This window comes from Engystomops pustulosus, chromosome 9 (genome assembly GCF_040894005.1).
Source record: "Engystomops pustulosus chromosome 9, aEngPut4.maternal, whole genome shotgun sequence".
NCBI classification, from domain to species: Eukaryota; Metazoa; Chordata; class Amphibia; order Anura; family Leptodactylidae; genus Engystomops; species Engystomops pustulosus.
This window is the reverse complement of record NC_092419.1, coordinates 90,064,947-90,078,451: the sequence shown is the minus strand read 5'-3', so window position 1 is coordinate 90,078,451 and position 13,505 is coordinate 90,064,947. Positions and strand designations below refer to the sequence as shown.

General features: G+C 41.7%; 1 protein-coding gene across 2 annotated transcripts in view; it reads right to left on the bottom strand.

The window, feature by feature from the left end:
• Positions 1 to 13,505, bottom strand: part of RABGAP1 (RAB GTPase activating protein 1) — a 127,594-nt gene that overhangs the window by 32,710 nt on the left and 81,379 nt on the right. For both annotated transcript variants that reach the window (XM_072124884.1, XM_072124885.1), the window contains exons 14-17: positions 8,085 to 8,198; positions 5,963 to 6,037; positions 5,589 to 5,714; positions 694 to 837 (exon numbers count right to left, since the gene is read on the bottom strand). In XM_072124884.1, the coding sequence (XP_071980985.1) occupies positions 694 to 837; positions 5,589 to 5,714; positions 5,963 to 6,037; positions 8,085 to 8,198 (459 nt within the window). The remainder of the gene's footprint in view (positions 1 to 693; positions 838 to 5,588; positions 5,715 to 5,962; positions 6,038 to 8,084; positions 8,199 to 13,505) is intronic.

Genomic DNA, 13,505 nt, shown 5'->3' with positions numbered 1-13,505 from the left:
GACATTATAGGTGATTTTTTAAATAGGTAAATGGGCGAGATTTCACATAAAAAGGTCACTTACAAAGGACATTTCATACCTTACCTGTAGGGGCTAATATGGGGTAAAATCTGGACAAAAGTCCATTTAAACTGTCCCCTTCACCTTTTAGTCACCTACCGTATTCTTATTCTCTTTTCAGACAGAGCATATTCCATATATTTCAGGTCCCCATTACTCTTAGTGTTTTGCCATCTCCAGCAGTGCTGTCAAAATAAATTGTGCTACCAGTCACTACCTTAATTCAGGAGTAGAAGAAACCCCTCTCATCATGATCAGAGGAAGTGTCATACCGTAGTACCATCATACCACCAGTAGAGGGCAGCACAGCACCACAACTTATGGACTTCAGCATTACAAGTCCATTCTGCCTTCCTTCACCAAAAGGTTCTAATAAAATAAACCTGTACAATATCTCCATTACTTTAATTATTTGTATTATTATTACTGCGTAGCACATTTTAAGTGACACTTAAAAGTGCGACAGCTCATCCAAAATATTTAAAAGGGGTTGTTATTTTATCCTAGAATAACCCTCCACTAATAAATTGACCACATACTGTCCTGTTATTGGGATTTCAGTAGCCAGTGATCTTGTATTGTCCATTTCCCCAGCAGCGCCATCACATGGGAAAAGTAATACAAGGCACCCACCTCACATAAGAGCAGATCAATGATGTGGAAGACCATGTATAACGGGAACTTGGCAGTGAAGAGTGTCAGAAACCATTGGGAAGCGTACATGTGAGCCTCCAGACTGATCTCCAGGAAGTGAGAGTACAGGTCTGCGATATATTCCTGCAAAACAGAAAGAGAACAATTTTACGTTTTCTGAAAAGTGGGTGTCAGAAGGGGCAGGGACGTATTTTGGTGCTACATTCTGCAATGTAGCGGGAGCAAGTTGGGCGCTAAGGCATCAGGGATCATAAAAAGTGATTGTGTAGGGTTGCATGATGGCTGAAGGGCGGTACAGTGGCTGAGTGGGTAGCACTTCTGCCTTGCAGCGCTCAAGTCCTCGGTTTGAGTCCCACCCAGGTCAACATCTGCAAAGAGTTTGTATGTTCTCTCCGTGATTGCATGGGTTTCCTCCAGGTACTCCGGTTTCCTCCCACACTCCAAAACATACTGTTAGATTGTGAGCCCCATGGGGACAGGGACCAATTTGTCATTTTCCCCAGAAAATAATCTTTATAAGTGCTCATTCAAACCAGCGGGTCCATTGCTAGTCCACAAGAAATGCGTATGTTTGCAGTGTGCAGTCCGTACGGTACCCGCCTCTGTATGCTATCAGTTTTATTCATATACGCAAATAAACCATGGATGGTTTTATAATCTTTTTTTCTGCCCTGTTGCCTAGCAATATTTTTTTTTGTGGATACATTGACTTCTATGGGGGGGGGGGGGGAGGAGGGTCTGTGGTCCACATGTGAGAAAAAGAAAAATAGTGCCCGCTGCAATTGTTTCTCACTGTTTGCACATCTGTGAATAAAACATAGATGTGAACAGACTCATAGAAATCAATAGTTCAGTAACAACAAGAACAACAAAAAGGATAGCATATTGATGTCAAAAACACACGTCTGAACGAGCCCCAAGTCTACCTCGCACCCTGTTTGAGGGAGCAATGCTTGTTCTACCAAGTGGCTATGTATTATATGTATTATAATCGTGTCCTGTTGTCATTTTAGAGCGCACAACCTTATCCATTGATATGAGCTCTACCATCAGAATAAAAAAACCCTGTAGCAAGCCAGACATCCTTTGGTCCGAATGTAAAGGAACAAAACCAGCATTTTGTTTGTGGCTCAAAACTAGGAAGGGATTCTGACCTTTTTTCGTTAGGAGGGACATCTTACTAGTGTCCGCTGACCAGCTTACCAAGAAACTCTAAGAAGAAATCTGAAGAAATCATGAAATTTGCCTTTCCATAATCCTCTAATGTCGACAGTGAAGTGTCTGAACATGGGCCGTAACAGTCCTTTTCCGTCCTTTTGGGAGAAATTCAAGAATTTCTTCTGCTACTAAAAATAGGAAAACTAAACAGGAATGTCTGCAGGTGAAGAATTAAACTGATCGGAGCGGCCAGGACGGCCGTGCACCAGCTGGGGCTGAAATAGACACATTACTGGAAGCAGAAACAGATGAAAGTTTTCAGAGACTAAGCTATAGGGTGCTGTCACAAGGTGCATTCTTGTTCCGTTATTGGTGCGTTATTGGTTATTGGTGCGTTTCAAAAGATTTTTGCATGTTGCCATGTGTTTGGCTGGTTTGAATTAGTTTTCTTCCATTTCTACAAAAGTAAGCAGCTGTTACACTTCCAGAAATGAAGAAAATCAGATTCAAACCAGCCAACACACATGGTAAGCATTAAAAAAATGCAGGCATTAAACCTGCACCTTGACATAGCTCTAGGTCATAGGATGCGGGTAGTGCCAGCACCGTGACGTAGATTTACATCATGGTGATCGCCAGAGTTCAGCTTCTGTACACGATAGCCGGCAGTAAACGTCGGGATCGTGACTATAGTGACTGTGGCGTCTATAGGGCATTACTGAGACGATCTGCACCTGTTGTGCAGGGGCCCATCATTGCTATGGCAGCCCTAAGGTCTGATGAAGGACCCCAGAGCGGCCATCAGTAGAAGCCTGCTAGATCGTGCTGAATGCATAGGCTGACCATGTAATATGCTGCAATACATTAGTAATGTAGTATGTTACAATGAACAAGTGATCAAATGATGCCAATCATGATGGTGATTATGCCCACCCTGAGACAAAAGAAAAAAAGTCAAAGAAAAAAGAAAAAAAAACTGCTTACAAAAGAATTTAAAAAGTCCTTCATTTATTTACCACCACAAAGAATAAGTTAATACAATCCCATAAATTATCTATTGAAAGCCCCCAAATGATTTTCCTGAAAAGTGGATCTCAACCCGCAAAAAAAAAAAACCCATAATGTCCAAATTACCAAAAAATTATAACATTTTATAGCTTGTAAAATGTGACAATGCAAATCTTCTCTGAACGGTGCCCCTTCTGTTCTATACCCCATCATGTGCCCATCTTCATACTCGAGAGAAACTGGGTATCAAACTTTGTGGAGTTTTTCGTATTTTAATCCATTGTGACTGTTTCATTTTAGTCCCAAAATTTATGTTTTGGGTTTTTTTTAAGAAAAAGTTTGTAAAAGTTTTGTAAAGTTTTGTAAACTCCACCTCCACACCCGTGTGTTAACACACTCCTACGATTTTTCATACATTGAGGGGTGTAGTTTCTAAATGCCATACTGCACAGGGTTTTACTGTTTTTTCGGCCTCTCAAAGTCATTTAAAGCTGAGCAGCTGCCTCTAAAGATGTGTTCTGGCGATTTTCATAAAAATTTGATAAATTGCACCCAAAATTCTGAACCCCCTAACAACCTACAGAGGATGCATAAAAAGCCATGCAGATATAAAGCAGACATTTGGGAAATGTTAATTATAAAATTATCTGGGAGCTATGACTATCTGCCTGAAAAGCAAATAATTTAGAACTTTGAAAATTAATAATTTTTAGACATTTTTGCCAAATTTTGGTTTTTTTCCATAACTAAACACACAAAAGACATCATCAAAATGTTTCTATTAATTTGAAGTACATTGAGTGACAACAAAACTATCTCAAAATCCCCTGGATCTGTTGAAGCATTACAGAGATATAACCTCCTATAATAACACTGGGCAAATTAAAAAATTCAGGCCTAGTCCTAAGGCCCTAAATGGCTATACACAAAGGGGTTTAAAAAAGGCAACCAAAAATGGAACAAGAATGCACCGTGTGTCAAAACCAGGATCAAGCAAGTAGATGTATGCTCAACAAAACACCAAAAATCAAGATAAATGAACCCGGTTAGTGAAATGCGCCTTTGCTGTGATCGGTACATGAAACACGTTCCGTGCGCTGGCTGGGTTACGGACCGAACACAGTGTTGGGAGATGCAAAGATTCCCTTCCTGCCTGCAGAACGGCAGAGTCACAATGTAATCAGTTGCATCATTTAAAATGCTAAGAGTTGCGTTGGTGCATGAAATGTGGTCAGTAATAGTTTTAGCTCCGAGATATTGACTTCTCTGCAACGATGGGGGCTAGAAGAAAATATTAAACTCTCCCCTTTGAGTAAGATGACGCTGAATGGGAGTGCGCCCATTACCAATGATAAAACTCTAATGGGTCTTAGAAATGTAACGGGACAATATTCTAGGACAGTGATGGCAAACCTTTTTGCCCAAGGTACAACCAAAACCCACTTGTATGTCGCAAAGTGCCCTCATGACAATTTAAGTAACCTATTGATCCCTGCTGTGTCACAGGTTTTAATCATATTGGCGTCCCGAGTTCACCAATCCAATAGAAAGAAGATGGAGAAATTTGGATTGTAGCTTCCCGACAGGGTCCCCTGAAGAGGAAGAATCAGGGACCCAGAGCAGGAGCTCAATTGACAATCCATCCCTATCCACACCTTCTCGCTCCTCCTGTAGTCCTGGCAGCCAAGGACGTTGCTTGAAAATGGCGCTGAGCATGGCGCATCCTGGGCTGTATTGGACCACAGGAGAAAGCTTCGAGTCTTAGCTGGCAAACTCTGTAATGGTGTGAAAGCCTGGGTGCCCACAGAAAGGGATCAGAGTGCCTAGGATCTCGCTTTATAGTTCACCTCAAGTTCATCCAAAGTCAGCCTGCATGGGGATGAGGACTGATCATTATTTCCAAAATATGCATCTAGACAAGAGTTTAGGGAGCAGAACATCAGCAATATTGATGGGGAGGTGATGGTGTAGTTTTCTCGGATGACTAGCTCTTTTGAGAAGAGCTTTATGCTACTAAAGGGGTACATGACCGGATTTAACACCACATTGCTATGATCTGCCTAAACCCAATCAGCACAGACCAGGAAAAAAAAAAACAGAGGTAAAAAGTGAGTTTGTGTATGCAAATGGTGTATGTGTAGTGCGTATGAAGAGCTTGATTTGTGGCAGATTAAAAACTAAAAAAAAAAAAAAATTAGACCAATCAAAAAATACACGGAAATACAAGTTTTAGTGTTTTATTTATGTTAAAAGGGTTGTACCAAGTTTGCAAATTATTCTCTATCCACAGGATTGCTGTGACTCCCAGCAGCCGGAAAAAAGCTAGAAAGGCAATAATGGATAGAGTGGCTGAGCTTGTGTCCCTCCGCTCCATCAATAGTGTGGGAGCGCTGGAGAGCACAGCGCTATCTCCAGCAATCCCTTAGGCAGTGAATGGGAGTGCTGGATATAGCGGAGGGTTGTGCTCACTAATAATTTCAGACACTCCTGTACTATTGAACGGAGCGGCAGTACAAGGCTCTACCTGCTGTTCCATCAAGTAGGTAGTAACTATTGTACTATTCATCACCACAGTAGCATTTTAAAGGTCCCCGGAAGATTCTTAGATTCTAATAATGTTCCTAAGGACCTTGATACTGACAAGACCTTTATAAACTTGGTGAAGATGCTTCCGCCTTACATCAAGCATCTCCACAGATGCCACTTACCTGCATCAGACGCTCCAGCTGATAGAACTTGCAGTGCAGATCTTCAAAGTTCTGTTTGAAAAGTTCCCGGAGTCCATAATCGAACATGATTTTGACCAGGACGCTGAAAGCTTGTTCTTCAGGCATCTGTGGAAGCACAAAAAAAAAATGTATTCTTCCTGCCGGATCTCTCCTATGTAAACATCGCTGTTATTCCCCAGACCCAGATTTATATGAAGCATCCCAGATGAAAGTGATACCGGAGGCCATGACAGGTCAGGTCTACTATCAAGATGGGACAAAAACAACACCAAGCACCTTACACAGAGGCACAATAACAGATGAGCTCCTACAGAACCAGGTCTATGACAAGATTAACACAGAGGGAAACCTACATGTAGTAAGAGAACTGCAGCGAGGAAGGACTGTCCTTGACAATACCCGATCTCTTCATCGTACACAGAATAGGCCTAGAAAGAGATGACAGCAAACAGATGGTCAGAACTAAAACAAGTCATAAACTTTAAGCTTAGCGGATACTTTTCATTAAAGGGATTGTAAATCATAAGTAAACGGCAGACACCCCACAAGCCGTCACATTTATCCTGTGGACTTACATAGTATATACCATATATTCTACAGTATAAGGCGACCCGAGTATAAGCCAAAGCTCCTAATTCTACCATACAAAACTCGGAAGACCTACTGAATCAAGTATAAGCCTAGGTAGGGAGCGCCATGCGGCCAGGCAGCCCTCTGCGCCATGCGGCCAGGCAGCCCTCTGCGCCATGCGGCCAGGCAGCCCTCTGCGCCATGCGGCCAGGCAGCCCTCTGCGCCATGCGGCCAGGCAGCCCTCTGCGCCATGCGGCCAAGCAGTGCGCACGGACCTGTCGCAGATCTGGAGCTGCTATCGGCGAACATGAATAAGAAGAGTACCTGACAGGTACTTTAAATGAAGGTATATGGGTCATTACACAGCAGGTGATTGGCTGTAGAGGGACAACACATTGTAGGGTCTGTAGAAGGTCCTCCCCAGAAAATAAGTAACAGAGAGAACTAAGAGTGGTTCATAATATAAATCAGGACGTGGTAAGGCGCTTGTTCACCCTATAATTTAGGAGAACATGTGAAACAGATAGTAGTGGTGATTTTTTTTCAAGGCTGATGTTTCATGCATTACTATCAATCTCCCTGGCAAGAGGTAAACCTCTTAATAAATAAGATCCCTAGTTGATCCTCCTTGTACTAGAAGCTCAAATATACAGCAGGTATGAGCTGGCATACATTTGGGTTATTATCTAGACCGGATTCATCAGAGGGGGCATGTCATGCTTTGACAGCCCCTCCCGTCTACTCCTCCCTATGCCTTAACCCCAGCACTTCATATCATGTGACCAGGGTGATGTCATTTAAGGTCCTGTGCCCCCTAAAATTTGCCATATTTCCCTCTTGTACGGTATGTATCTGATCACATGATATCACAGCAGCCTCCATGGATTTATACTCCCCCCCCCCCCCCAAACCCCCCATGGAGGCATTCTGTGATTTCATGTGATCAGATACTTGCATGGGGTAGATATGGCAAATTTCAGTTGGGAAAGGATGACATCAACCTGGTCACATGACATGAATACAACAAAAGGAACAGTTTAAAATAATTTTACAGTATTTCATATAAGTAAACAGAGCTTTATGTCTGTAGCTGCATGTTGGTAGATGGTAACCCCAAGTACTAGTTCCATACAGCAGCTTATCCTAGTAGTGAGACCTGCTAATCCTGAGTAGGCAGGGCAGTGCCCGAGATTTGAAGAGACACAGAGCTGTCAGTCAAAATAAAGGAGGGGTGGTTCACGGGCAACCTGTGAGAAACAATGAGTCATATCCAGGATAAAAGAGTCAAGTATGCCGAATTACATATCAAAAAAGCGTCTACCTTACTCGCAGCTTATTTTAGGCGATATGGGGAGTACTTTTAACCCTATAGCAGCAGTCCTTGGCGATTGGTTGGCAGATTAATTTCTGGCGAGAGGTCTTCCTTAACTGCTCTCTCCAGTCTTCCCTCTGTAACTATCCCCATGTGTAACCTATGTAACTTTTATGCTGCCAGCTTTTCCCCCTGGCCCAGATCCCTCCTTTGCCCTCCCCATGTTTCCGAATTCTAGATAACCTATACTAGTCGACTGGCTCCGGCATGGGCCTCTTCAGAGTGGCTTTCAGACACAGGACACTGTGGTGGAAATTTATCAGAAGAGTCTGAGCGCAGAATATACCAGTAGTTCAGCTTTATTTTTCCAAAATAGTTTATAAAATAAAAGCCGAGCTCTAGTTGGGCAACTAGAAAAATGTTAACTCTGACTCTTCTGATAAATCTCCCCCTGTGTGCCTATCCCTCTGCTTCAGAAAAACTTTACTTACCGTCAATAAATGGAAACTTTCTCAGTTTACAGTGAGATGATCATGTGCCATTTACACGGATACACCGCAGTTTAGGTTTTCACTGGAGCGTGATTTATTACCTTGCAGATTTTGTAAAGAGAGTCCTGTCCGTCTCCCCCGGTGTCTTTGAAGTAGTCATGAGCTGGGAACGTCCTGTTGATATCACGTGTGATGGCGCTGTCCTGTGGAGACTCCTGAGGACACAAAACCATTTTGTATTAAATCCACAAAGTCAGAAAAAAATGAGTCCCGTTTACACAATTTACTTCTATAGGGGTACAATGTGACTGTTTCCCCCTTTGTAATTGTTTTTATATTGTTTTGTCTGATCTGTTGTTTTGTGTATGTATATATATCTGTACCTTTCAAATAAAGATAATTTTTTTCTTTTGCTACTTGACACGTGTTAGTGTTGCATTCGTTCCATTTACACAATTTAGCAACCATTAAAAATGTTTTTAAAATAAAAAGTAATATATGTTATGCGCGGTCATTATATATTATATATATATATACACCCTGCTGCATTATTATTTGTCTATAGTACTGCAACGTTTCTCTGTTACAGTTCTTGGAGTCCATTGGTCGATGACGTTCTCCAATGTGCACATTCAGTAACATGGAAACATGACTTTTCGGTTTTCAGGATTTTTCAAAAATACTGGGGGAAATTCATACATTTTATGGCAGTTTCTGGAGTGAAATCTACAGTAGAAGCATCAAATTTTAAAAAACTGAAAACTTTTAATCAAAAATGGATTTTTTCATTTGCACCCCCCAAATGTCCCTTTGATATGTTAGGGTGGGGGGTACAGGGAAACGGCATGGTCTCTGGGGCTAAACAGGTCAGTAATAGACCTCTATGAGGTTGTGATCTAACCAGATCACAGCCCCCAAATATCATGGGGCCTTAAAAATTTCTGAAAAGTAAAAAAAAAAAAAAAAAAAAAAAAAAGCGATTTCTACGTACACCTCTCCATTTCCGGCGGTTACTTTAAAAGTAAATATCTCTGGTTCTGTTACACCTAGAAACACATCCAATGTATAGAGATTCCCCTCCATAATATTACACCTAGGTGGCACCGTTCAGAAGATAAAAAAAAAAAATCAATTAATGAAACTAATCTTATTAAGATAAAGTACGGTATTACATATCATGAAATAACTGTTAAGTGTTAAGAGCAGAACAACAAAAAAATAGACTTGGACATTCAGGCAATTGTTCATGAAATTACTAGCCCCTTGGGTAGGGAATGAAATCTCCATCTTCTAAAAAAAACCCTCTTTTATGTGAAATCTAAACTATTTACCTACCAAGAAACACCTCCAATGTGCTGTAAAAATGGTCAGAGAACAGTCATATTTTGCCCAAGATGAGTCAAGTTTATGGTGGCAGGTGGCAGGCCACTTCACATGCTCTTATCTTCTAGTCCTCAGCACCTAGGAACATGCCTTTGGTGTTGTATTAAAGACAATACTCATGTTTCAGCTTTAGAACAAAGATACATGAAGTTAAAGACATAAATAGAATGGGAACTGCAGATAAAAATCCAATTCCTGCTTATTGTTTTAACGACTTTATCTCCATTTCCCTCCCTCACAGAACCACAAGCCTGATGCAATCCTATATTTAGTATGAAAACAAAAGCCTGTTCCTAGTGATTACAGAATCATAGATAGAAGAGTGTGAAGTGACCCTCCCCCTGCAACCTTTCAACTTGACTCGACTCACCACAGGCAAAATATGACTCTTCTTCAAAGTCATGTGAGAATGATCAAAGGAGTTTCTTAAATGGGCGTTAAATTGCAATATTTCACATTTAAAAGGGGGAATTCTGGAACAGGGACATTTCATACCCTACCTGAAAGAGCATGTAGTTTCATAGGGATAAAATTGAGCCTGTTAGATGTTAATGGAGTCTGGAGCCCCTCAATTACATACAGTTCCATCCTGGTGGTAGATGCCCTTTAGGGTTCCAGCTTGGTCTCTTGTTCACTGGGCAGCAGGAAAGATGGGTCAAAATGGTCCAATGCAGCTGATAAATGGCTATAACAGTGATGTTTTACACCAGAGGTAAATGTTGTGGCCAGTTATCACCTCCATTGGTTGTACCATGTCCCTGCTGAAGCCAGATGGATGGAGACATGCAGGGGGTGCGGGGAGTTTTAGCACCAGAGGAATCATTGATAGACAGTCTTATTGTTCTACTGTTACATCACTTCTAACCTCTTCCCTTCCATACAATACGTAGTCCTGTCTATTGTAGCAATACACACTGCAGATCTAGACAAACCTAGGAAAGATGGGCGACTCCTCTTTTTTGGGGGACAGTCGGTGGTGGCCATATTGGTCGGTCAATTATCCAAGACAGACGATAAACAAAATGACAAATAATAATATCAACTAAAATGTAAGGTAAATTATTTTACCCCAAATAAATCATTTTCTGTTCATTCATTTCTAGTGGGGAAAAAAAAAAATCAAAATACATTAACTAATAAAAAGAAATATCTTCATTATTAATATGTCTTATTGCTCTAGGTTGTATACTCCAAGAGCAGTAAATCAGTCCTTTACAAAACTTCCCATAATCTTAAGAACCACATAAAACGTGTGAACGTCTGGGATAATAAATGACATCATGGTCAGAAGTTTCTGTGCCTTTTTGGCCTGGACCTGACGTGTTATACATGGAGGACGCATGAAATAGCGATTGTTCCATCACCTCACGTGCCCCGCACATAACGCTAGCAGCCCCGGCTCTGAGGAAGCTCGGCCAGAAGTCTCACATGTGCTTCTTTCTGTTCGATTCCATCTTGAGGAAGCGATAACAAACACAGAGATGGTTTCAAACAAAGAACATGTTTTTGTAAGCTTGGCCCGAGCCGAGGACTGTGCCATAGGCATCGGCTAAACCTCCCCCTCCTATTTTTATACCTTTCTGTGAGAACTGGCTCCCTGGGCCATTTCTCAAGCTGGCAGAGTAGTGGGAACTATAGGAAACCCTTCAGAGCCCACACCCAGCGCTGGGGCGGCCGCAGAATGGCAGGAAGATAGGGAGAGCAACAAACACATCTTGGAGGAGCCATGTGAAATCAGCCTCTTATTACGGGATTACATTCCCAGAGCCCTAAGAAAAATAAAAGATTAATTTTGGAGAAATGTGAAGCCGAGCAGAGCCTCAAAACAAACATCAAAAGGGTCTCCCAAAGGCTCGCGTCACAGGACAAACAAACCCCTCAGTGTCATCCATGTCTATTACCGTGTGTAACGTCCCTGCCATTCAGGGTTTATGGGAGCAGCCTGACCCCTACACAGGGGTAATCCGCGCTAAATCAACCTCTGACATGTCTCACAGACACTGCAGCAGAGATTGCTCTGTGAAAAAGCTTTTATATTGTAATACAGGCAGTCCCCGGGTTACATACAGGATAGGGTCTGTTTGTTCTTAAGCTGAATTTGTATCCAAGTCAGAACTGTATAGTTTAGAATTGTCACCCCAGGCAAAAAATTTTTTGGTCTCTGTGACAATTGGATTTCAAAAATGTTGGATTGCCATAAGAATCAGGATTAACAATAAAACTTAATTACAGACACCTGTGATAACTGTTACAGCTGTTTATTGTAGCCTAAGGATAAAGTACAGTAAATTACCAATATCCAGAGGTCCGTTTGTAACTAGGGGTCGTCTGTAAGTTGGGTGTTCTTAAGTAGGGGACCACCTGTATTCCCAGTCATAAAAGTCTGTCAGGTGGAGTGTGGGCACCCACATCAACCAGCTATCCCTACCCTACAGGGGGCTGTTCATTTTGATGGGAGCACATCAGACGGTTTATATTGGGCCTCACACACATGACCATTTTTTTGGCGTCTACAAAACAGCCCCATTGACATTTATGGGGAAAAGTGTCTCTGTATACGATCACCGTATTTCTCACCACACTGTGAGAGCATGTCATAATTTTTTTATGTTTTTGTGGTATAGCCTCTCCATAGAAGCCCTTTATTATTTTTGAGGATACGGCTCGCTTATGGTGGCATACGGATAATATAGTATATGAAACAAGTATATGGTCGGGTACATGAGGCCTAACGATCAGAAAACAGAAAGTGCGCACATTTACATGGTTACCCCTTAACATGGGCTCAATAGGTGGGGAGAATTCAACCTCCTCTCTCTCAAACTTCAGAGAAAGGCCACTTGTTTGGATCAGAACCAAGGCTGCTGTAACCTCTGGACTTCAATAGTGGTATATGCAATTATAGCTTCCAATTGTAGCATGGTGGGAGTAAAGTGGTCATGGAATTCATGTCTCCTCCTACACTGAAATCACTGGATTATACACTGATCAGATGAATGAAGTTGTATTCTAAACCAGAACTTAAAAATTCCACACTTATAGGGAACCTGTCATCAGAAATTGGTCTAATAAACGATTACCAGTATGTTGTCTAACAGCTTTAAACCTTCCTGATCATGTTTCTTTCATGGAATTTAACACTGAAGTCAAGCTCTCCCTGCCTCAAAACGCCTCCTCCCATGTGATTGACATCATGGACAGGACTTCTGGAGACATGGTTAACCATTTCTCTGGGTAAATGAAGGCGGCGTTCTGAGAAAGAGAGAGAGCTTGAATTGAGTGTTAAAATCTCCACCTCCATGACTTACAACCAATTTATACTCTCTTTAAAAGATCATTTTCTGCCACCAAACTGGACCATGAAAAATACCTGATGTAGAAGGTATTCAGAAGCTTGACAACATACTGGTAGTAGTTTATTAAGTCAATTTCGGATGACAGGTTCCCTTTAAGTTAACCCGTCAGGGTGATTTGGGACAATAAACTAACATAAGCTTTAGTGTCCCAGATCTCCATTACAGCTCTGTCAAAAAGGTGAGACTTGGGGCATATTCCTTTTACTGATAATGTTACTGCCCACTATTTGTGTAGTTATACAAACTTTCATAAAATGGTAACTCCCAAATAAAAAAAAAAAATAGTATTTTTTTTTTAGGTGCACATTGCTAAATTTGTAAATTTCCTCTTTGCCGTTGTATTTATTAGGCTACATTTTGATTACATTTTTTATACATAGTCACCCCTTTTTGCCTAGGTCTGCTCAGTGTATGTTGTATACTGTAGGAAATACAGGATGGAAAGACGCAGCCAGCCAAGTCTTTCTGTGAAACTTCCTGCTGCTATGATGTAATAGCTCAGGAGAGGCCATGATAGGTCTATTACGGACAGAAGCAAAGTATGGCATCCATCTCAGGCCTCCACTGAGCATAAGCTCTGGGAAGTACCCAGTAATGGAACTGTCCATATTAGGACAGTGACAACACTAGCGGACCAACCAATGGCTGCTGCCAAAGTTTACTTCTCCTCCTGCTTTCCGGGGGGCTGTGCCCTAACCCTCCATGGTAAAGAGATGTAGGGAATCCACCCAACCTATCCTTACAACGGAGGTCAAAAATGTGCTGGGAATGTAGCCTTAGATG